General features: G+C 56.4%; 2 protein-coding genes across 5 annotated transcripts in view; one reads left to right on the plus strand and one right to left on the minus strand.

Moving 5' to 3' along the window:
- Positions 1 to 13638, minus strand: part of LOC128825067 (uncharacterized) — a 30275-nt gene extending 16637 nt beyond the window's left edge. For all 4 annotated transcript variants that reach the window (XM_054007106.1, XM_054007104.1, XM_054007105.1 and 1 more), the window contains exons 1-7: positions 12773 to 13638; positions 8542 to 8719; positions 7587 to 7818; positions 5320 to 5414; positions 2408 to 2604; positions 1612 to 1690; positions 465 to 643 (exon numbers count right to left, since the gene is read on the minus strand). In XM_054007106.1, the coding sequence (XP_053863081.1) occupies positions 465 to 643; positions 1612 to 1690; positions 2408 to 2604; positions 5320 to 5414; positions 7587 to 7818; positions 8542 to 8719; positions 12773 to 12954 (1142 nt within the window). In that variant the 5' untranslated portion in view covers positions 12955 to 13638. The remainder of the gene's footprint in view (positions 1 to 464; positions 644 to 1611; positions 1691 to 2407; positions 2605 to 5319; positions 5415 to 7586; positions 7819 to 8541; positions 8720 to 12772) is intronic.
- Positions 13639 to 15361: 1723 nt separating this feature from the next.
- PAXX (PAXX non-homologous end joining factor) lies at positions 15362 to 23934 on the plus strand. Its single transcript, XM_054007708.1, has 7 exons — positions 15362 to 15524; positions 19437 to 19497; positions 20723 to 20772; positions 20874 to 21064; positions 21972 to 22052; positions 22744 to 22837; positions 23447 to 23934. Exons 1-7 carry the CDS (start codon positions 15427 to 15429, stop codon positions 23484 to 23486), a joined length of 615 nt encoding a protein of 204 aa, XP_053863683.1. The 5' UTR covers positions 15362 to 15426; the 3' UTR covers positions 23487 to 23934.
- The last annotated feature ends 52 nt before the right edge of the window (positions 23935 to 23986 follow it).

A 23986-nucleotide genomic window follows, 5' to 3' on the forward strand; every position in this document is an offset into this window, starting at 1 on the left:
GCGTCATTCAGCAGTTGGGGGTGGCCCTGCCTGTGTGCCCTAGAGGAGGCTTAAGTAGGGTTACCATATTTCAACAATCAAAAAAGAGGACGGGAGGAGCCCCGCCCTAGCCCCGCTCCCGTCCTGCCCTAGCCCCGCCTCTGCCCCTTCCACTCCCTCCCACTTCTTAAAGGGGGGGAACAAATCACACCAAGCATCACTCCATTGAAGTCTTACTAGTGTAAACCCAATGGAAGCTCCAAATCAAGCCCATAGATCCAGGAGAATTGTTACTCTAGATCTACAGAGCCACACCCGACAACAGAACTCGTCTCTAGGGGGTGGGTAGAGGATAGCCCTAAGGTCATGGTGAGCCAGGCGGTTCCCCTCCTTCCCATTACACTTTATATCTCTGCACCCAAGGTCAAAGTCATCCCGCTCTGCTCAGTGCATTCCTAGAGGATACTGGACTCTCATGCTAGCACCTGTAATTGACCTCAAGGCTGCTCTGAGGCCTGAAACTTTCCCAGGCCACCTGGATGGAACCAGAATCCAGAACTTTGGCTTCCGGGGGTGGGGGTTTCGGGAGGCGCCGGAGCTTGGCCAGGGTGCCGGTCACTTCCTCTAGCAGCTCTTCTCCTACTGTCTCTGAGGCAGCCACTTCCTGTGGGGAGAAAACGCTGTCTTCACTGATGCGGGCAGTACCTTGCACCAGTGTGGACAGTAACGCACAAGTAGAGCTGGACACAAAATGGGGGTTTCCATAGAAATTTTTTTTTTCAAGCAGAAATTTCAATATCAAAATATTTTGATTTGGAAATGATGCAGCATTGCCTCATGGGAGTTGTACTTCAGGAGCCTCATGCTTCCATTCTCCTCTACAGGCTGAGCTCATTGATCGGACTACATCTCCCATGATGCAACAAGGTCCCCTACTTGGAACGGGGGTGATACATTACGGGAGTCCCTTGCTGAGGTGCATCATGGGAGATGCAGTGCAGTGCAGGCAGGGAGCCCAGCCCATTGAGGAGAATAGCAATGTGAGGTAACTGAACTACAGTTCCCACGAGGCCTTGTGACAGTGTTTCCAAATAAAAATATTTTAGGTTTCTTGATAAAAAAATCAAGCAAGAATTCTGCAGGAAAAGGAGCCACTTCTTACGAGACAATTTTGTTTAGTCGAAAACCCCATTTTCGGTCAAAAAAGAGTTTTGACGGAAAATGTTTGACCAGTCCCCTCCCTCCCCCTCAACCCCCAAACTTCCTGACTTGACTGAAGGAATAGAGCTCGGAGGGGAGTTCAAGGGGGCTGTCGGCTAGCATGGGGGAGGGGCAGGATCGTTTGTGTTTGGACAGCACCTAGCACATTCGGGATCCTCTGGAAAACAAGGGATTCATATTGTTTGATGATACACTGTGACAGATTCTGATCTTGGTGTAAATCTGAAGTGACTCCAGAGGCTGGATTCTTATCTCTGTTTCCCCGGTGTAAATCTGGAGTAACTCCAGCCAAATCAATCTTGTGACAGCGGTGAGATCTGAAACTGGTGCTCTTGATTTTACCCCAGTATCGCTGCGATCAGAATGTGGCCCGGCCTGAGCCGCTGCCCCCGTCGCATGGTGACAGCGTACCTGCAGGAGGGGTTCCAGCTCTGGGTGTTCTCTTAGTGTCATCACCCCCTTGGGCTGGCTGGCGAGCACACGCAGGGTCCTAGAAAACATGAATGGCAGCTGTTATGGGTCGTGTCCAGCGGGGGGTGGGGGCCGGCCCCATAGATCAGGGGGTAAGCGAAGAGAGAAGGCTCAGCTATGGGCCGAGCCAAAGGATAAACCAGAACGCAACTGTGCAGTGGAGAAGGACCGTTCGCCCTGTGCCCACGGGTCACTCAGGGAGGCGCTGCAGGCTCCAGTGGGGGCTCACAGAAGAGGGGTAAGTGAGGGCTGAGTGATGCTCTCATCCACCAGCCGGATTCCAGCCTCTCAAATGCCTGGACCGGGGTGCACTGAAATCAGCTCCCATGAGCTTGCTGTGTGAGTCCTGTGTCATGGGCTCCCACTGGCTGTTGTGTGTGAGCTCTGTGCCTGGCACTCCCCGTGCCCTGTTGTGAGCTCTGTGTCAGGCACTCCCCGTGCCCTGTTGTGAGCTCTGTGCCAGGCACTCCCCATGCCCTGTTGTGAGCTCTGTGCCAGGCACTCCCAGTGCCCTGTTGTGAGCTCTGTGCCTGGCACTCCCGGTGCCTGTTGTGAGCTCTGTGCCAGGCACTCCCAGTGCCCTGTTGTGAGCTCTGTGCCAGGCACTCCTGGTGCCCTGTTGTGAGCTCTGTGCCACCGCTCTGTACTGCCCCTGCCGTTTCTACGTGAAGATTCAGACGTCCCTCCACCTTGCTCTCCCAGGCACCCCTTACAGTGTGGGGGAAGCGTCACCCACATGGCAGCAAACCAGGAGGACTCCTGCTCCTTGGCGCGAAGCAGGCGGCACAGCGTATCCAGAGCCCGGGGGAAGGCAGGGCTCTGCAGCACGTGGTCATGCCCCTCCTTGTTGGCAGCCAGGCAGCTGAGAGCAAAGCAGGCGTTCCGGCTCCCTCCTGCCTCCGCGCTGGCCATCATGGACACCAGGGCATGGATCTGAAAAGGAAACACCTCACCTAGTGCCTGGTCCTCGGGCAGCAGCCGCTGGGGGCAGCGCCAGCCTCCTCCCATGGCTGTGCCTCTGTTGGGTTCCCAGTGGTTGTCCAGATGGACAGCGTGAGCACAGCTTGATGCTGTGCCACGCCATTGCTGGCTGCCTTGTCGTCTCCTAATGTGCCCGGGGGGCTGGGCTGGGCCAGGGTGGAGCAGTGCCCAGAGCAAACCCAGGCTGCCACTGAAAACGAGCGTTGGGGAAAGGTGCTGTCTGTTTGTGCCCAGAGCAGGCACAGCATGGGCAGCTGCAGGGCAACCTACCCCCCGGCTCTCTGCTGCTGTGCCCAACCTGACCGGGGCCGAAAGGGGGGCACTAGCTAGCCCCACGCAGTCCAGCCAGAGACTGCCAGCCAGTGTAGCCGGTTTCCTCAGCAGTTTTGGGGGTGGAGACACCTCTCCACTTCCTCCCACCCAACGCATGGCAAAGGGACAACGGCATGATGGGAACCACTACTGACCTGGGTGCTTCCCAGCAGTTTAGAGGGGAGAGGCTCCCATTCCCAGTCCTCTGTGCTGTGCCCTGGAGGCAGGAACCTGTAACCGCTCTGCGTGCCGCTCTCACAGGACAAGGGCCACAGCACGGACACCGGGCCTGTGCCCGTAGTGTCAGGATAAGTGGCACCCGCGCCGTCCCCGCTGAATGTGTGTGTCCCGGAGTATTGGGGAACTCAGGGCCCTGCACCCCCGGCTTCCTGCGATTCACTGCGACTCTCAGCCAGCCAGTAAAGCAGAAGGTTTATTTGGATGACAGGAATACAGTCCAAGACAGGTCTTGCAGGCACAGACAACAGGGACCCCCTCAGTTAGGTCCATCTTGGGGGCCCAAGGCATCCCAGCCCAGCCCCCCTTGGGAGGTCAGAGCCATCTCTGCCTCCCAGCCATCTCTCCAGCCTGCTTCCCACACTCTGGCTTCAGCGACCCCTCCCACAGCCTTTGTTCAGTTTCCCGGGCTAAGGAGTCACCTGGCCTTCAACCCCTTCCTGGGTATTCGTGTTACACACTCAGGTATGCGCCCTCGGGCTGTCTCCCATCCTCCAATGCAGACTATTCCAGCCACACTCCCCTGTCAGCATTCACAGACCACAGTGAGAACAGGCCCAGTTCGTCACAGTGTGTGAGCTGGAAACGCCCCACACAGAGCCGCTGGGGAAACTCCCAAATCTTCTTCTTGGAAACTATCCTCTTTTCAGAGCATGTGTTGTACAGGCCGAGTTGTCCAGTGGTTAGAACAGGGGCTGGGTGTCCTGAGCTCGGCCCCTGACTCTCTGGGTGACCTTGGGTGCAGCACTCCCCTGCTCTGTGCCTCAGTTTCCCCAGCTGTAAAACGGGGCTAATGCTACTGCCCCACCTCACCAGGAGCGGTGGGGCTAATGAATGCCTGTGAAGTGCTCCGAACTCCTCCAGGGAAGGGCCCTAGGGATGAGCAGGGGCTATTGCTATACTGGCTGCAGACCAGCCTGGTGTGGCTGGGGGAGCCACGTCTGGGGCAGAGCTGGGGCTGTGGATTTGGGAGGGACACAGAATGCCCTGTTACTCTCCCTCTGGTTGATGTAAGGAGCCGCACTGAAGGGCTGCAGAGGGGAGGATCCCTGGACTCCAAGTCCACCCCCTGCTGCTGCTAGGGTTGCCAACTTTCTAATCGCATAAAACTAAACACCCCGGCACCGCCCCTTCGTCGAGGCCCCGCCCCTTCATCCACCCCTTCTCTGAGGCCCCATCCCTGCTCGCTCCATCCCTCTTCCCTCCATCGCTCGCTCTCCCTCATCCTCACTCACTTTCACTGGGCTGGGGCAGAGGGTTGGGGTGCGGGAGGTGGGGATGAGGGCTCCGGCTGGGGGTGTAGGCTCTGGGGTGGGGCCAGGGATGAGGGGTTTGGGGTGCAGGAGGGGGTTCTGTGCTGGGGCAGGAGGTTGGGGTGTGGTGGGCTGCAGGGTGTGGGCTCTGGCAGGCGGTTGAGGTGCGGGAGGGGACTCTGGGCTGGGACAGAGTTTAGGGAGCGGGGTCCCGGTGGCGCTTACCGCGGCTCCCAGGAAGTAGCAGCCAGGTCCCTGCAGCCCCATGGGCGACCAGGGAGGCTCTGTGTGCTGCCCTCATGCCCACAGGTGCCGCCCCCACAGCTCCCATTGGTCACAGTTCCTGGCCAGTGAGAGCTTGGAGCTGGCACTAGGGGCAGGGGCAGTACGTGGAGTCTCCCTGGCCGCCCATGCGCCTAGGGGCTGCAAGGACCTGGCGGCCAGTTCTGGGAGCCGCTCAGACCTAGGGCAGGCAGGGAGCCTGCCTTGGCCCTGGGCCCTGGGCCCCCGCTGTGCTGCCAACCAGACTTTTAACAGCCGAACGGCACCACCAGGGTCCCTTTTTGACCGGATGTTCCAGTTGAAAACTGGACGCCTGGCAACCCTAGGTCCTGCTCTTCCCTGTGAGATCCTGGGCCAGTGCTGCGAACAGCAGAGGTGGCTGCTATAGATGTGACGAACAGGTGTCAATCATGCCACTTGGTCTGTGGTGGCATCTCTGCGTTGTTTCTACCATGGACAGGACTTGTGATAGGGCTTGTGGCCTGCTCCTGGCCCCACTGCATTCTGGACAATCCCCCCCCCCGATGCTGGGGGAGCAGTTCTAGCCCCCCGGGCTTGCCCCCTCACCTGCCTCTCCTCTTACCATGCTGGAGACTTCAGGGAGGGCAAAGAGCTGCTGCAGGCCGAGGTCCGTGTCACACAGGCGCCCCAGCGTGAAGGCAGCGTTCATGCTGCAGCCTGGAATCCCAATAGGAAGAAACTCAGAAGTTTGGTCAGAAGTGCTGGGCTCTCATGCGGCACCCAGGATCGCGGTGGGGGGGGGATGGGGACACAGGAAGGAAAGACAGAGGGGATGTGAAGGATGGGGGCTGGACAGTTCTGCTCTGCATGGTTGGGGGTCCCCTACAGGTTGCCTGGTGGAGAACTGACTGCTTATGCCACTCATGACGGGGGTGCGGCCATTTTTCAGGCTGTAGAAGCCTGCATGAAGGTGCAGAGCTGTGCTGCTGACTCACCCTGGCAGCCAGAGCAGGTCAGTCTCATTAACTCTACAAACACCAGGAAGAAGCTTGGTCTGAGGTTCTCTGTTTGTTAGTACAGCCCTTCCTAGAGGGTTGATATACTTAAGAATAGAGGCAAACTCCAGGGAGGGGGGCTGAAGTTTAGGACAATCCCCTATTGCGTGTGTGTCGTGTTTAGGAAAAGGGCTTGGGGACCTGCCCGTTCACTAGGAGAATAATCCTAAAAGCTCCTTTGTGTGGTTAAAATTCACACCCTGATCAAAACTGCACTCTCCCACTGAGCCAGCTGACCGCAGCTTTGTCTCTCTGGAGGGGCATATTTCTCCATTTTCTACCACGTTAGACCTCCCAGGACCCATTTCACAATCACCAGCCCTCCAGCCAAAGCCCAGGATGGAGAATGAGGCATATTCAACATGCAGATGAGAAAATGTTTTTCAACAACGCAGCGTAAAATGGCCCAGTGGAACTGGCTGCTGCAGGATATTACTGCACCAGAGAGTCCCATGAGGGTCAGACACTTATAGGACTAAGGATGGAATCTTCAGCAACTCTAGATAGGACAAAATCAACCAGGACTCTCAATCCTCATGCTTCAGGACACCAGCTGATTGTCAGGCAGGGTCAGGAAGGGATTTCCTGCAGTACATCTTAGGAAGTTGGGGGCGTGTCCTGAGGTCTATACACCCCATGCTGGTTCAGTGGCCAAAGGGAATTGGAGTAACTGCCTGACAGAGCGGATTGGCTGCCCCATGGCCGCTATGAGGATAAAAGGGCTGCAGGGAGAATGCAGAGAGAGGAGTGCTCCGCAGGTGAGAAGCTGCCAGACAAACCCAAGCTCCAAAGAGGTCAGACAAGAGGCTGGGGAAGCCCACAGAGGAGGAGAGGTGGGAGTTAGCTCCGGGAGCAGCAAGGGGGTGAGCAGGATGGGTTTGGCTATTCCAAACACAGGCCCTGAGCAGGAACCCAGTGGAGTGGCTGGACCTGGGTTCCCCTACCTACTCCAGCCAGGGGCTTTTGGAGGAGAAGGTCTTAAACCTAGGAGACCTTGGACTGATTAGCCCTGCTAGAACCAAGGAACTTCTGACTCCCTGTCATCTTGAAGGGGACAGAGACTACTGAGGACCTGACCAAGTCATAACAAGGACTTGCCAAACACCAAATTAGGGGTGGTGACAGGGACAAAGCTAGACTGATGTAGTGCCCTCTCTCACCACAAGGGGGTGCTAACAGACAAAGGCCCCCACATTACGGGGGTTGCTGTATTAGGGGGATTTTACCACTTTCCTCTTCAGCGTGGACCAAACACTGCTGTCAGGGGCAGGGCGACCAACTAGGTCTGCTCCCGAAGACACTTCCTAGGCTCTGGAACTTCCTGCCCAGGTCTCAGTCAGGTGCAGGGTGGACCCGCTGCTCCTCCAGCCCCAGCCACTTCTCACTCCTCCCCTTACAAATCCCTGGACCCGAGATGGGAAAATGTTGCCATGGGGCAACTGCTTTCTGCTTTTGCATGGGCAGGGACCAACCCTGGCAGAGAGGGGTGCGCCTGAGCCTGGAATGAGCAGCTCAGACATCTGGTTTGTGGCTGTCTTGGGGGTTTTGAGGAATTGGAGCCTTTAAAACCTATTCTGAAAAACTGTATCTCAGCCAGGCAGATCCCCAAGACAGACAGACCCTCAGATAGTTCTATGGACAGATGGTGACAGAGAGAATGAGAGATCTTCTCCTTGTCTGTAGATTGTCCCATTTCCTCCATGACACTCCCCTGCTTTGGCCCATCCATACAATCTGATGTTCTCACTGAGCCTTTCTCCACCTCCTTTCCGGTCCCCCGTGAGCCCTCGCTATCTCCACCCCAGGCACAGACCCCTGGCTCATCCCAACCCACCTGCTTCCTCTGCCGTCAGGGAAGTGATCAGCTGTCTCAGGAGGTGCTGGGAGTGGGGGTGGCCCAGCAGTTTCACGCAGCCCTCCTGGGAGCCAGTGATTCGGGCCAGCACTAGGGCAGCGTTGCTTGCCGTGCCTTCGTCAGCCGAGCCCAGCAGCGCCGTGAGCTTCTCAATAATCTCATCAGCTTTCGGGGCTTGGAGCAGCCATCGCCGGCTGGGACCTGTTTCCGCCTTGGGGGAAAAATGGGTGAAAAGATGGGAATCGGGGAAATACCTGATAGCCACAAATGGAAGGTCAGGGTGTGTGCACTCAGGAGGGGGAGAGGTTATCTGGGGCACAGCCTCCCCTTCCCTGCTGCAGCTGTCATAGCCTACTGGATACAGCACTAGGCTAGGACTTGGGTGACCTGGGTTCTAGTCCCAACTCTGATGCAAACTGTGACCTCAGGCAAGTCACTTTCTTGATCCGTGCCTCAGTTTCCCCTCATGTACAATGCGGGAGAATGATCCTGACGTCCTGTGTAAAGCACTTTGAGCTCTACAGATGAGAAGTGCAAGGTAAGAGCTGGGTATTGTGAAAGCAGGAGGGACGTGAATCCTGTGCACCAGGCTGTAGGACTGCCCCAGGGCTCTCCCGTGCTGAGGTGCTGCCCCTGCGTTGTCTGAGGCCACAAGCTCAATGCACCCTGGCGCTCAGGCTGCTCTACGAGCCAGTGGTGGGGTTGCAAAAGCCAGCCCTGTGCCCTGCAGGCTGGTGCAGCCCATGTCCCGGAGGCTGGCATAGGTCTGGAAGGAGGGGCTGCCAGCCAGCTGAATCCCTGAATGGGCTTGGCATGGGCTTGCTAATGGATGGGAGCCTTATGCAATAGGACACTCCAAGGAGGGATTCCACCTACACAAACCTTGGAGCGCTCTGGGATCCAGCCTACTGCCTAGGGAAAGAGCGTTCCTTACCAGGGAGCCCAGGGTACCTGCCGCATTCATCACAGCCTCTGGGTCGTCCCAGGTCAGCATGGCGCTCAGGCTATCCAGGAGCCCCTTGGAGCCCGAGCCTGCCAGTGCCACCAGGCGTGCCGCCCCGCTCTCCTTCTCGGCGATGGTGCCCAGGATGTAGGCGACGTTGCTGCACAGCCTGGTACAGGAGAGAGCCAGTCAGGTCTTGGGGCTGTTTCATGTCCCACCCGCCTGGCAGAGAGCCAGGGTGCTGCTAGCTGGGAGCAGAGTGCTGGCAATGAGACCCTTGCACCAACGGCTCCTTGTGCAACCGTGCAAGGGCTGGGGGCAACGTGGCCTGTCATTGCAAGATGCAGCCTGTCCCAAGCGCAGTGATTCACGTTTGCAGGTTTGGGTTTTAGTTGAGCTGGTTGCAGGGTTTTAAGCAAATTGGCCTAATATTTTAGGAACGTGTGTGTGTATGTGTGTGTGTGTTATACCGCGTTCAACCGAACTCAGCGCTGCGCTGCCAGCCGGCACTGGGGGAGTGAGGCCCCAGCAGCCCCCTCAAGCTACAGTTCCCAGCATCCCCGCGGTGGTAAATCCGGGGTATTTGGGGTGCATTTCTCAGCTGGGCCTTGTGGTGAGGCCGAAGCCCTAGCGACGCCACGGCACCAGGTTCCTAGGGAGTGTGTGTGTGGTGGGGGGGGAGAACTGGAGTGAAACTGAGCAATGCAGCTTGAAATCAGGGCAGAGGAGAGAGAAGGGTAGTTAGGGCCCGATCCTGCAGGGACCCCTGGGCGGTGCTGACCACCTGCAATTCCCATTCCCTTCGGCTGGAGCGGGGCGCTGGCAGGCAGCGCTGAGTGAGCGGTTGATGCTGGTTGCTGTGGTGGAGGGCAGGGAAACCCAGCTTGGAGGGTGGCTCAGTGCTGAGTGCCTGGCTCCTCCGCGCTGAGTTACAGCCGTTACCATGGCGTGCTCCTGAACTTTGCACCTTCTGCAGCAGGCTGATGGGTTCCCGAAACTACAGGAAAGAGGTGGCAGGGCTCCAGCAAGAACGATACCGTTCCTAGCCCGAAGCGGCATCCTCCCACTGCCCTCGCATGCACCGTACAGACGAGCTCACGCCTTGCATGCACGTGTAGAATTGCTTTCCTTACGATATGCCACTGCCAGCAGTGGTGCCAGGGCGGCGTGCCACCATGAAAAGAGGTGCCAGGCCCTGCACCTGACTGAGACCTGGGAAGCTTGTTACCCTCACGCTGTGACTCCTAGCAGGGAAGGCAGGAGGGGGACAGGAAGCCCATTAGAACCATATACCCATCCCACCTCAGCTGTCCAGGAGTCTGCAGATCGTATAAGCTATAGGACAGCCTGTCCAAACAGGCTGGAGGAAGGAGACAGGCAGTGACCCAGGGCAGGGAAGGAGGAAGAGCAATGAATGATTCTTCTACCTGTGAAGTTTCAGTACCTGGTACCATTTCTGGACCCTCCTTGGGAGGCAGGGACAGCTTACTTAGATTGGCCACTCTGTGGGGCAGAGCCTGTCTGTGTTCTATGTGTGTACAGCGCCTAGCACCGTGGGGTCCTGATCCACGAGAGGGGGTCCTAGTGCTACCGCAATACCAATACTGTACATAAATAATACTAAGCACTGGAGACCATGAGAAAGACTCATGCCTGGGAGAGTGGGGCACCTTCTTGGGGGGCAGGGTCTGTGGAGGTTTGGTGTAAATTCTTACCAGGTGCCTACCATGCACTCCTGCAGTACGGCACTGCCCCGGTGCAGTGAGTGCCCCGCTCTGCAGGCACAGCCGTCTCTGGGCACCCACCCGGGCAGGGTCCATGGACTTGTCTACACTACGGGGGCTTCCGGCCACCTAGCTGCGTCGATGCTGGAGGTCAAGGAGTGAGTGACAGGCCGGTGTTGTGCGGCGTGATGGAATGGCCCGTTTGGGGGAACAGCCCCCTTCCATTGGAAAGAGACACAGGAGCCGGACTCCTTGTTCGTTACGCCCCAGCAGTGCGCTCAGAACAGGGATGGGGAGGACGCTGCTCAGGGATGAATAATGCCCAGAATCGAACGGGGATTTTAGCCTCAAAACAGTTTGATTTTTGCATGAATAAAACCCACATGGGGCCAAGTTGAGCCCTGTTGCAAGCGGGTGTAACCCACACTGTCTTCAGGGGGAGCTGCCCCTGCTTATGCCAGGGCTGCACTGGAGCCGGCAATGGGTTAGAAAGTAGCTGTTTCGTCGCTGCCTAAGCCACCTGGTACATGGGGCACGCCCCCAGCTGGGGTGCTGCCCCACGCGGTATCTGGGTGCACTGTGAGCGCCCAAGGGGATACGGCCCCACTGCGCTCAGCTCCCACACAGGCTGCCGCAGGGTCAGACACTGAGGTCAGGTCATTAGCCTCGGTGCCAGCGTGGTGCCCAGCGTTCCCATGCCTCCAGCCTGGAGTCATTCTTCCTGTCCTGCGGCTGGCCTGGCCTCCGCTGAAATGGCCAGCAGCAGCCTCCAGTAAGGTTAAGGCCGCTAGGTTGAAGGCCGCTACCTGACTGTCAGTGATCAGCCGTGGGGAGAGGGAGCCGTGAGCGTTTCCAGCCCGGCTGGGAAGAACAAAGCAGCCCCAAAGCCCAGGGAGAATCCAGCTAGTGCAGAGCCAGGCGCTGAGGGTGCCAGGTGCTGAGGGTGCCAGCCGGCACGGGCAGCAGCTGTGCCAAACAACTGAGCAGCAGGGCTCAAGGGAGACGAGGGTTCGACAGCTGTTTGGGGCTTTGCCATCACAACTGCATGGAGACTGAAACAGGCCGTGGCTCCAAGAGGCCCAGCCCCCACCGACTGGCTGGGGTCTGATCTCCTCGGTTTGAATGGCAGCGTCACACCCTGGAGCAGAGCCTGCCAAGCTCCGAGCCTGTTTGCCTTCCTTTGTAGCCGTGCACCGGGTGTAACAGCCTAAACGTGTCTGTACGCCGCCCTCCGAATGGGAGCCATTTATCTTCCCAGGGCCTGTTAAGGGGGTTGGTCACAACCCTGCAAGAGCAAACACCAGAGCAGGAGGCGCCCATTGTCCAGTCTCTGTAGGCCACAGGGTCTGGGGATTAGAGCATAGGAGCGTGGGGCCCAGATCCTAGGCTTCATTTAGGGGCTGAGCCAAGGCTCAGTGAGATGGGGGGAAACTTTCCCTTGATTCCTATGGGCTTTGGCTGTGGGGCTCAAGGCTTAGACATGACTGCTCAGAGAACAGGGCAGCTGCTCAATGTCCTGTTTAACCGCCCACCCCGTGTCTTCCACGCCACATCCTCTGTCCCGCCCAGTGCAAGTACCAACATGCTCTCCACACACTGGCAGGTATGTGGGTTTACTCTAGACTTACACTCCAGTAACTACATATACGTCTATGGAGAGCCAGTCCCCTGCCTTACTCACTATGGACCCCATGCTGCCGGTAATGATGGTTAGTGTTTTCTTCTTACAGCCCCAGCTCCTGGAGTCATGTGAGTAGGTGAGCCTGGCAACTGTCATGTGGGGAAAAAAAGTCTCTTAGTGGTTGCAGAGAGGAGCTGGAAAATTTGGCAAACCCCACCAGGCCAATAAACAGAGTCCAACTGTATCAGCTTTAAAGTCCCCTAGATTTAAAGCGATCTCAGGAGCTGAATGAGGCAAAAGGCCTGTCGAAAATGGTATCGGTCTATCTGGTTAAAGACTGAACTGGAATGTAGACACAGTAGGGGCTGAGTTAAGGTCACCAGGACAAACTGATCTTTGGCATTTCCTGATGTTTTAGCACTTCGTGCTGCCACTTTAACATCCCTTTACGGACTTTTTGTGGGTGGAATGTTCCTGTTTTATTTTTTAAAGGAAAATGATAAAACAATGAATTCCCATCACGGGCTGGAGAGAATCATAGAACCATAGGGTTAGAAGGGACCGCAAGGGTCATCTAATCTAAGCCCCACAGATCCGAAGACCACTATGTCCTGCCTCGGATGGTCCCTCGGTCAGGGCATCTGAACTGCCCCTGCCTCAGTCAATGCATCTGTTCATGGACCACATGGAATGAGGCAGGGTGGATCTGGCTGTGCTAGGCTAGGAGGGTGCAGTATGGGTCCATCTCTCGTTAGAAGCGGCCGTCATAGAAGTGGACGGTGTGTGAGAGCAGGGGAGTCTCAGAAAAGCACACCGTGTCACGTGGGTATCCCCACTGCGCTGTACATGGGGACTAGTCCCACTCTCCCTCACTCACCTGACTTTGGGAGCAGCCAGGAGACTACAAAGAGCCCCCAGATACTCTTCGCACTCAGCGTCTCCCAAGAAAACCTCCAGCATGCCTCCTTTGTCCTTGTGCAGACCAGCCACTAGGCCCTGCACGGCCTGCAGCACCTGCTGGGGGTCTGGGGAAAGCAGCACGGGGAAGGAACTGCCCATTTCAGCAGTGTCCTCAGCGGGAACAAGACCAGGAGCAAACGTCCCAAGAAGCCAGGGTCTAAGGGAGCCACCAGAGATGTCAAGTCAGGCAGCTGCAAAGCTTCATCCAGGCAGGTGGCTGAAAGGACAGAACTGCTACCAGGAGCTCCAGTGAGCTTCCTCCTTGGAAAGGACATGGGAGCAAACACGACCTAGACAGTGGTCACTTCCCGCTCCTTTCTTCTGCATTTCTTCCAGATCTCTCTCCAGCTTATTCATTATCCCATCCTGGCTGCAGCCGGGGGCCCACAAAAGTGCTGCCCGGGTCTCAGATTACCAGTGTAGCTAGGTGACTGCATTAGGGCGTGTAGACATACATACCATGAAGGGAGCAAAACCCACACTCAGGAACTCACTGCGGTCTTCAAAGGAAAGGATAAACTTGCCCTGGCACCTCCAGTTGGGTAGGAGACATCAAGCGAGGGTTCAGCAACCCCCAGAGCCACTTGCCCCCAGGTCTGTTCTTTCCCCTGCCCCTTCTCCCAGCTGTTTCTCTCTGTAGCACTAGGTGGATCAGGAAGCAGCAGTCACAAAGTCACAGAGAGAAAGTGCAAACCCAGGAGTTTGCATCCTGTTAAGTTTTTCCTAGTGCCTTGCCTGTTCCTTTCTCCTTTCAGCCTGGCTCCCTGCAGCCAATGCCCCAGGGCCAGTGTGTGTACACATCTCATGGACTGCCAGCAGCATTCCGGGGGCAGAGGGACATTTCAGCTCACAGAAGATTGATGTCCTATGCCACCAATCAAAGGGAAGCCCTGTCTGGGAAGGGAAGGCCCTTAGCTACTCCAGTTAGTTACAGTGGTTGTCAGTTGCTTTGTTGTCATACCATATTTAAAGGGGAACACCCCTGTAACAATAGGCACAAAAACACTGTAAACCAATTAATAATATAATACATGGAGATATACCTATCTCATAGAACTGGAAGGGACCCTGAAAGGTCATTAAGTCCAGCCCCCTGCCTTCACTAGCAGGACCAAGTACTGACTTTTGCTCTAGATCCCTAAGTGGCCCCCTCAAGGATTGAACTCACAACCCTGGGTTTAGCAGGCCAATGCTCAAACCACTGAGCTATCCCTCCCCTCCTTAGTTTTGCCTGCAGATGGAAATATACATTAAGGAAATATTGTATAGCGGGGAATCCACTATCTCCTGCTATAAACGTCAACATTCTCAATGAAAACAGGAAAGAATTTTCAATCACTGACAAAGAGACAGTGAACAAAGGCCCCAATCCTGCAGTCGGAGCCGCACATCCCATGCAGGGTCAGGGCATCAATGATTTTCTCCCATGTGCCTGTTGTCAGATGCATCTGTTGCCCTGTGCAGGTGATTTAGTGCTTGCTGGTGGGAAGGGAGAAGGCAGAGAACAGCAGGCCGCTTATCTTTTGAATGAGACTCTTCATTCAGAACTAGGGAGCCTGGTTTATTTTGTTTCTGCAGCCTGGGGAGGGGGGGTGTGAATGGGATTGTGTGAGCATTCTCCGCACCAGCAGGGAAGAGATGAAATCTCCACGTTTGTTCATTTAGGCAAAGATGAAATGGACGCCCTGCACCTTGGGCTGGCCCGTGCACGGAGCATGCAACGGGTGACTGGTGTTGCGTTTCTCTTTGCACAACGCAGGCGGGAGAGAATGAGGACAATAGCCCTCTGTAACTGAACAACGAGTGTCTTTCCTTGTGTTACTAATAATGTAACCCACTGGTCAGGGTGTGTGGTGTGTCCCCTCCAGGCCCAATCCCCCCAGCATGGGGCCGGCCAGCTCCAGCACCCGGCTCTTTGGTTCAAGCTGTGAAGCCTCCCCCCGTTTTCTCTGCAGGCCCCGGCCCCGGCCAGTCACTCCGGAGAGGGATCAGACAGGGGAGAAGGTACACCACCTACATCCGTTCCCCTCCCTCTACCTGGCTCTGTCTGCCACTCTCTGTGCCCTGGTTCTGCAAACAGTCCCACGGGTGCTTAACGCTGCATCAGGTCAGAAGTCAGTGGAGTTACTGGTGGGTACTTGGGAGGGTGACCAGCTGTCCCGTTTTTAAAGGGACAGTCCCGTTTTGGGGGACTTTTTCTTATATAGGCGCCTATTACCCCCCACACGGGCCCCTTTTTCTCACAGTTGCCATCTGGTCACCCTAGTACTTGGCAAACTCGGGGCCCTAAATTACCCAGATCGCCACGGGGCCTGCAAGGGGGCGGGGGGTGTCTGTCTGCTTGGCCAGTGGGGTCAGTTTCACGTCCTGGGCCTGCTGCGCCTGGCGGGGCTCAATCCAGAGCGACACCTGTTTCCATTCGGCAGGAAAAGCGGAAACCTGCCTGCGGCCCCCCCCGCCCCGCCCCCTTGAAGCCCGGCTGGGAGGTTTAAAGAGCCGCGCTCGCCCCGCCCCGCCCCTTCCTGCCAGGGGAGCAGCCCCCAGCCCCGCTGCCGGGTCCTCGCCCCCGGGATGGCGGAGCCTGCGGGCCCCTTCCACGCCCTGTGGCACGGGGGGCACCAGTATCTGTGCTACTGCGCCGCGCCGGAGAGCGGCGGCTTCGATGTCTAGTAAGTGCGGGGCACTGACCCCCCCCCCCCCCGTACCCCGGGGGGCGCGAGGCTGCAGGGAGCCCCCCCCTTCCAGCTGTGACCCCCCAGCGCCCGGGGAAATCCCCCCCCTGCCCCCCCGTGCGGTCCGCACGCCCCCGGCCTCAGGAGCGGCAGCTCATCCGCCTCCCAGGGGGGCCTGGGCCAGACCGGCGGGGTCCCGCTTCCCGGGGCGGGGGCGCTGGAGAGACGCTGCAGCGCGGGCCCCTCTCCCGGCCGGGAGCTGGCTACTGCCCCTCGGGCGGATTCCCGGGGGCAGCGCTCCCGAGCCCCCGCGCGTGGCTGGAGCCGCCTGGGGGCGGGGCTCGATTTCCATAGACCCTGCTCCCGTTTCCCTACTTTGGGTGTACTGAGCATGCGCACCCGCACTGAGCATGCCCAGTAACGTTCCCTGTCGCCACTGCCCTCTCTCTGCCCTTACTTCTGCTTACGATTTGCTGCCGCCTCTTGGGGGGGGGGGGGGGTTCAAAGGCTTCAGGGGGCAAATCGCCGCGGGGGCTGTCAGGGTCTGAGCGGGGGGCAGAAATTTACTGGCCAGGGGGCTCCAGCTACTGTAGCTAGCTTCAGAAGAGGGGCTGAAGGGGAAAACTTGGGGGTGGGGGGTGGGAACCGGGGTTAACCCTGGGGGGAGATGCTGCCAGACCCCGTGCAGGGACAATACCCGTGTTGGGGGAGGGGGGGGGACAGTGACCCCGTGGGATGAGCCACCCACTGTGCTCGCTAATCTAGGGGTGTCGGGGTGCAGAGGCGGTTTTCCTTCTGCTCACAGGATGCTGCATGTCAGCCCCAGAGCAGAGGGCGGGTTCCTGGGACTGGGGTGTTAAAGGCACAGGCCTCCAATTCCTAGCCTGTCAAAGCTTAATCACCGCGGCTCCTCTCTATCCTATACAAGTGTTGCAGGGCCAGGGCTGCCCGGGGGGCGGCAAGTGGGGCAATTTTCCACAGGGGCCCCCACAAGTATGTTGGAGGCTGTCCCCGCCTCCATCTTCCCCCAAGCCCCTGTGTCTCAGCACACCGCGTCCGGGAGCAGCCCTGGTGCGCTGCACAGCCGTGGCTCCAACGCCACTCCTGGACGCTGAATCCTCTGGGCAGCCCTGTGCAGGGCTACGTTACTGCTCCAGCCAGGAGACTGAATCCGGTGAAAAATTGTACAGACCCTCCCTCCCTCAAACTCTGCCTCTCACATTTTGAATATGTAAAAGTGTCTTCTATCAGTTTCTATGTCTATATGAAATCACTCACTGCAGCTCATTTCTCTTATATAACGTGCTGAGTTGCTAACTCCTTCCCAGAGCCCACATATCCGCACCCCCCCCGTACCCCAATCCCCTGCCCCAGCTCAGAGCCTCCACCCCTCACTCAAACTCCCCATAGCCTGCATCCTGCCTGCACACCAAAAAGGGCTGGATTAACCTTTTGTGGGCCTGGTGCTAAACATATTTGTGAGCCCCCATGGTGGAAATGGGGACATGGGGCAGGGGGGCAGAGTCCTCAGAGCGACGGGCTGGCCAGGGGCAATGGGAAATGAGATGGGTCATGGCACGGCAGGGACTGCCCCGTTCCACCCAGCACAGTACAAGGGCACTGTTTACAAACTGGGAGCTGCCAGACACACACTGGCCAGCCCGGCCCTGCACTCCCATCGTGCTTCTTCCCCTTCAGGGCAGTCCCATGCTGCACCGTGCTACCCCCCTGCCCAGCACCCCTCTGACTCCCTATGCCCAGTGCCACACCACCCAGAGACCCCCACAAACCCCCATGCCCAGTGCCCTCCCACAGACCACTCCCCCACCCACTCAGAACCCCCCCACAGATACTCTCACTGCCCAGTGCCCCCTAGCTGGAGACCCCCCACAGTCCTCCCACAACTGCACAGTGTCCTGCACCTCCCCGCCCAGAGCCCCCCCACAGATTCCCTCACTGCCCAGTGCCCCCCACTGCCACAACTGCACAGTGCCCCACCCACACCCCCCACACTTCCCAGCACCCCGACACACGCAGATCTCCCCACTGCACAGCCCCCCCAACACACACAGATCTCCCCAACCCCCACAGCACCCTCCCCCAGACCCACTAGAGACCTACTCTCCCACACCCTAACCCCCAGCCACAATAGCCGGCCCTGATGGGAGGTGACTGTCTGCCAGGCTGAGCCGGCAGCGCAGCCAGAGCTGGTCCTGGGGCAGGATAACTCCGGCCCCTTGGGGGTGCAATCAACAAGGCTGGAGCAGGAGCAGAGCCTACCCGGGCCAGGCTCCTTCAGGACCCACATGCCTGGCAGGACCCAGCTGAGCCGCCCCCGCCCCAGCCGTCCCCTGTGACTGGCTGAGACTGGCCCAGCCTCTGCACCAGTCCCAGGTGGCTCTTTCCCTAGGGAGGCAGGTGGGGCCCCACAGGTCCCAGGCAGTGGAGACAGCTCAGAGCTGGAGCAGTGCCGGAGAGTGGGGCAGATCCCTGGGACGTGACTCCCGAGATCCCACCCACACTCGTTGGCCCCATGGCCAGCAGCCCTGCCGAGCCCACATTGTGGCCCCCAGCTGCTGGGTGATGAGCCCTCTACAGCAGTGGCATAGCCAGGTTCTAACATCAGGGATTTCTTGTATTATGTATAGTGAGTGTATTATATAAAAATCAGGTAGTAGGGTTTACAATGTTATAACAAGAGATTATGCTATTACCATTATCCAGTCAACTTGCACACCACTATTTTGAATTAGTGATAATGCAGAGAGCGAGAAAATAAAAAGCTGAATTTAGAGAATAATTATTAACCAGATTCTTGGTTATTCACCAGCCACTTTGCTCCAGTCCATAGCACAAAGCAACATAAACCCAGTAGAATCTGGCCAAGAGAATATTCACCTCAAATTGGCATCTGCTACACTTCTTCCCCTCTCCCCCCCCATTCCTAGTCAGATAGAGCAATTTGTCACATTAGCCAGGAGGAAGCAGGTCATGAGTGTTTTTGACCACAAACCCCATCCCTCCTGTTTCGCAACCCCATGGACCAGGTGGTAACAAGTAGCCCAGATGATCACGTTGCTGGTGGAAACCGCACCCAGTTGCAAAACGGGAGGGTTTCTATACGTGTCGTCGCACCGGTCCAGTTCTCGGCTGTTTCCTGCCTGTTCTCTCCTTGGGGGGCTCCCTTGGGACACTGGAGACATGAGTCCGCCCACCCGGGTCAGTCTCTCCTGCGTTAGCTCATTGCACCCGTGGCAACCCGCGCAAGAGAAGAGTTTAAATCCAACCCCAACATGATTCCCACTAAGAGACTAACCCGAGGTGGGAATCTCGGAAACGCCAGATCTGTGTGGACTCGTATCTAAATCTGTGCGCCCCTTTTTAAAAACAAATGCGAGGGCCTGGATCTCAGTTTCCCCTCCACTTAGCAGCACAAAGGGAGTCATTAAAGGGGACCTAAATGGCATTTGGGCTTCATTGAGGGCCCCTTTGCACTGCCGGGGGGTTGTAAAGGGACAACTGAGGAAGGAGAATACAACTCTCTTGATTTGAACTGTTCTGCTTTTTGTATTAAAGGGATGCCAACTAAAATTGCATTTCTGTCTGAATGACTGACCTTCTCTTCTTACAACTCACACCCACGGCTGTATCTGAAAGATTCGCGAAATAGCTTCTTTGTGTGTTCCCTGGTATAATCGGTTCCCAGCAGTTAAGTTACTTTCCCCTGTTTGGGCTGGTCTTCCCCAGAGTAAAAGGAGAGACTAAAACAATTCTTAAACACAGGACAGTGTGATTGTAAAAACCGCAGCTGGCACGGGGCCCCAAACTACTTCAACCTTTTTTTTTTTTAATGGGCTAGATGTCACGTTGATGATGTCCCTTTAACTTCATCACATCTTGTTTCCCCAGTGTAACCAATGCATCCGAGGTGTGGAGTACTGATTTCACCCTGGAGAAGCTGGAGGGACACGTAGGTAACAATTGTGCGGATTCCAACTTTGGGTGGCTGAGATGCTAGTCACAATGGATACCACACACATCAAGTCAACTTAAAGGGGACCTGCAAATGTGGCGGGGACCAGGGGGATGTTAAACTTTATACATATGTTATAATTTAAGGAGAGCAATGTTTTAAAAACATGGATTAAAAAACAGCAGTTTGGCTCCTTTAAAAACATCACACTTGGCCTGAAAATAAGCAGAGAAAATCAGGAAAAAATAATCCTAAGAAAACCAAAGTGTCTAATTATAACTTTAAAGGGTTATTATCCAAGCTTTTAGGAACAATAATTTATATTTATTGTGGCTGTAAAAGTAGGCTTGGCAGAATTCAATTTTTATTTTTTATAATTTTGATGGATAATATCAATGTTTATTTTAAAGAATTTTGTAATATTTTCATGTATTTAAATTTTCACAGTTGTGGGAAATTAGTGGGGGGTCAGACAATAATTAAATGACAGTTGATGTTGAGATTAAAAAAGTTAATTGTTATAAAGCTTTAAAACACACATTGTCAGTATCACATGTCAAAATATCGAAAGTAAATATCCTTCAATCAACCTCTAATAAGTTCTCAGGTGGTATTTTTCTCACTTTGCCTATCGCTAAGTTTTGGTTATCAATGGAAATACTTTTCATCCGTTTGTGTGTATGCACAGAAATCAGCGTTTACTGATATCCATAAACATTAAATCTTTCCAAACCTATGTATAAGTACCTTAATGGGGGAGAAAAAAACAGGTACTGAAGTGTCCTTCAGCCTAGTGGAGAAGGCCCTACAAGAACCAGCGTCTGGAAGTTAAAACCAGACAAATTCAGCTTAGAAACAAGGCCTGCATTTGTAGCAGTGCGGGTAGCTGTAAGACGTGCTCCATGTACCCCAGGGCGTACTTGCTCTCTGTGAGGTCATCCAGCAGTCATTTGGTCACTAATGATCTCTTTCGGTGGGAGGAAGGAATCCTCCTCTGCAATGAAGAGGCCGGTGTGATGGAGTCGCTGTGAAATAGCTCAATGCCAATCCATAACTCTAGGGCCTTGTATGGCTGCTTCCACCGGTACAGAGTTGTTGTAAAATCAGAGGGTGCTTTGCACCTGCGCTCGCTGGTGCAAGGGGCTGCATGCGGCAGAGTGGGATCAGGCCCCTTGTGTCTGTCACTGGCGGCTAAGCCTTCTTCTGGGGGTCTCTCTTTCAGAAGTCCCAGAGTGGGATGTGTCCTTCTGAAGATTACAGCACAAAGTTCAGGTGAGCTCTCAGGTGAGATCTTCCACCTGGGAAAGAATAATCAGGGCTCGTTCCGGTGGGTCTGGAAACCCTTGTCTCACTCCAATCTCTTCCTTGCACAGAGAAGCTTTTGAGCACAGAGCAGCTGCCTTGACAGTGCATGACAGCAAAGCCACCCTGCAGCTGAAGGAAGGTACCTGGAGCTTGACTTTTGACCTATTCAAGCTACCCTGCTCTGAAGCTAGGAAACAGTTGCAGGCGCTGATGTTTGGCTTAGTGGGGTGTGTCAGCAGACTGGAGAAACGTCTTGAAGGTACCGTGTGTGTGTGTGTGTGTGTACGTGCGTGTTTTTTGGAATCGGGGAAGGGGGCCATTGATTTCAGCTGCCATTATCTTACTATCTGCTGTCCACTGCTTTAATTCAGGGCTGGGCACGGGCAGGTTCCTCATGGCCCTCGGGGTGTGTGGGAAGCTGGTGCTTGGAGGTGGCTGCACCATGGCCACCTATAATGGAGGAAAATGTTTTACCTGCACTTGGAAAACTAAGCTGCGACTGGGCCAGCCTGTGTGTGGACAGCACGCTGGGGTGCAGAGCCAGCCTCGGAGGGTGTGTGTGTGCTGGGGGTGCTGATGGGGTTGTTGCCCTCCTCTGAGTTTGGGGTAACTTGCATCCCCCCTCGCCTCTCCCACACACAGTCATGGAAGGGGGCCCAGCCCTCAGGGCTGTTGCTCTGAGAGGGGTGCAGAAGTTGGGTGTGTGAAGAGCTGGTGAGAAGCCATAGTTGGATTGGTTTATAGCTGGAGCCTGCCAGGACCTCAGTTGGCCACAGAAGAGTAAAGGCCTGTGGTTGTTTGCTGGCTCTTCGGGCAGGTGGATGCGAGGAGAGTGTAAATAGAACAACCCAGCTGGAGCTGACGGAGTGCAAACAGGGACCTTTTGGGCACCGTGCCCTGGGAGTTTGATGGTGACCCGTTGTGGGGTGCAGGGCAGGGTTGTGGGGGAGGCACTAGGAGGAGAACGCAGCTCGGGGGTATTTTCAAGTCCAGCTGTGCAAGCATCACTCTAAGCCCACGTGCACTTCGCCCTTCCCCCATTTGCTCAGCACCTCCTCCCGGGTGGTGCTGACCACTGCACGAAGCAGCTGATCTGGGAGCACGGGGCCATGTACGCCGCACCTGGGGCAAAGCTTGACCAGATGTCGTCTGTCTCCTTCTCCTAGCTGCAGAGGATGCTGCCGCCGCCGCTGCTTCGTGCAGTCCAGAGAAGAACCTGCTACAGAGCCGAAGGCTGTTGATCCCAGGTAGGGGTGGGATGGTTGTCAGGATTTTGCTGCCCTGTTTGCAATTTGCGTAAAGTTTCTTGCTGTTGGATACATTCACTCTCCAGAACTCCTCGGTGCACCATGAATTCGACACCACCACTCCCCATGAAATGCCCCCCGCCATGTTAATGCAACGTTGGGGTTCACCGATGGTCACTGAAAGTCAGGGAATCGAGGCGTCCGCGGCAACAATAACTCAGCCACGGGGCATGTGCTGTGTCTGAGATCCATCGCCACTACCGCACGCTGGCCAGCATGGCTCTAATGCCCCTCCACCTGGATTCACGGTGGGAATGTTGCCAGGCACTGGAAGGACTCTGCTCTCTAGCCAGTGTCACTCCAGCAAAGCTTACTAGGAGCATGTCCCTCTCTAAACACCACCATAAACCTGGTGACAACCAGGAGCGCCTCGGCCGGTCAGCGGGACACCTGGCACACAGCACCAGCAGTGAGGATGGAACGGGGACCCTCTTGCCCAAAAGCACAGGTTCGGCGTGTCCCTGGTGGCTTGCCGGTAGTGGCTTTATAGAGGCCACTGGCCACAGACAGACCCCGTGGTTCTCTGTGGCTCCCAGGCTGAGTAAACGCAGCCTAATGCCGCCACACGAGGTTTCACCCTGGCCTGGCCGCAGCAGCACTTTGACCAGCGGCTCTCCTCCTTTCTGAGCAGACCTGAGTCCCAGGAAGAACAGGGGAGGCGGCTCAGCCGTGACAGCCAAGAAACGAGTCCCAGGAGAGTCTCTCATTAACCCAGGATTCAAAAGGTAACTCCCCCAGGGTCTGCTCCTCTCCCAGCCCCAGCCCTGGGTCGCTGCCTGCAGCCCAGTGACCTGCAATGGCCACTTGGAGCCAGCCTGGACAGACGTGCTGGGCCATTGCCTGGTAGCCTTGACCAGGAGGGGGTTGTACGATGGCTAGCAGCTACAGAGCTGCCAATATGGCCCTCTGAGTTTGCTTGTCCAAGTGCCACAGCCAGGGACTCAACCCCGTTCTCTGTTCTCTTCAGTGTGGCCAGATGTATTGACTGGCCACCAAAAGTCTGGTTACCACGGACGGGAGGGGGAGGCAAGTGCTGGGACATCAACCTGCACCAGGTCCCGCTCAGCCATGGCCTACTTCCTACCTGCCTCATGGGCAGGCAGACAGCAGGCTCCAGCTCCCATCCTGGCCCCAGAGCAGAGGGAGCCCAGCTGGTGGAGGAGGAAGGTGGAGAAGATTGAACTAAGGGAGGGGGAGAGGAGGGAAGGTGGGGGCAGGGCCTCAGGGGAAGAGGCGGAGCAAGGAGTGGGGCCTCGGGGAAGAGACCCTGCCCACCCAGAGGGAGGGTCTGGTTTTCAGAAATTAGAAAGTTGGCAACCCTCGTTCTCTTCCAGTAAGAAGGCACCGACCGGGGTGGATTTTGAAGACTCCTGACCCAGCCTGGACAGTGCGTCCCCTTAATGAAGCTTTTTAATGAGTTGTTCAGACTAGTTTACCGCCTGCCTATGAACGTCCAGCCTCCTGCCACACACCGTGTGTGAATGCCGAGAGCCTTGCCCAGCCCTGTGCTCAACCAGATCATGGGGAGTGGACATGGCCAGGAGCCCTCCACTATGACCACAAGCCGTGCAGCCGGGGCGGGGAGCAGAGCCTCCAATGGAGGCCATGGCCTGAGCTCTGGGCAGAGTCGATGCACACACCAGGGGGTCGAGCCCACGCTTCCCAGCTGCTCCCTTCAGTCCCCCGCTGCTGGCAGGCCGTCCCGTCGCCGTCGCTCCATGCAAGGGGCTTGTCATGAATTACGTTTTTAATGACTTTTCTACCAATGTTTTAACTCCACGCTGTGTGTCTGTAACTTATTCTAAATAAACCCATGACTCCAGCCTGCTCGGATCGTCTCTCCTGCGAAGATCCCACTCCACGTGCAGGGGGCG

Source organism: Malaclemys terrapin, chromosome 17 (assembly GCF_027887155.1).
Source record: "Malaclemys terrapin pileata isolate rMalTer1 chromosome 17, rMalTer1.hap1, whole genome shotgun sequence".
NCBI classification, from domain to species: domain Eukaryota; kingdom Metazoa; phylum Chordata; order Testudines; family Emydidae; genus Malaclemys; species Malaclemys terrapin.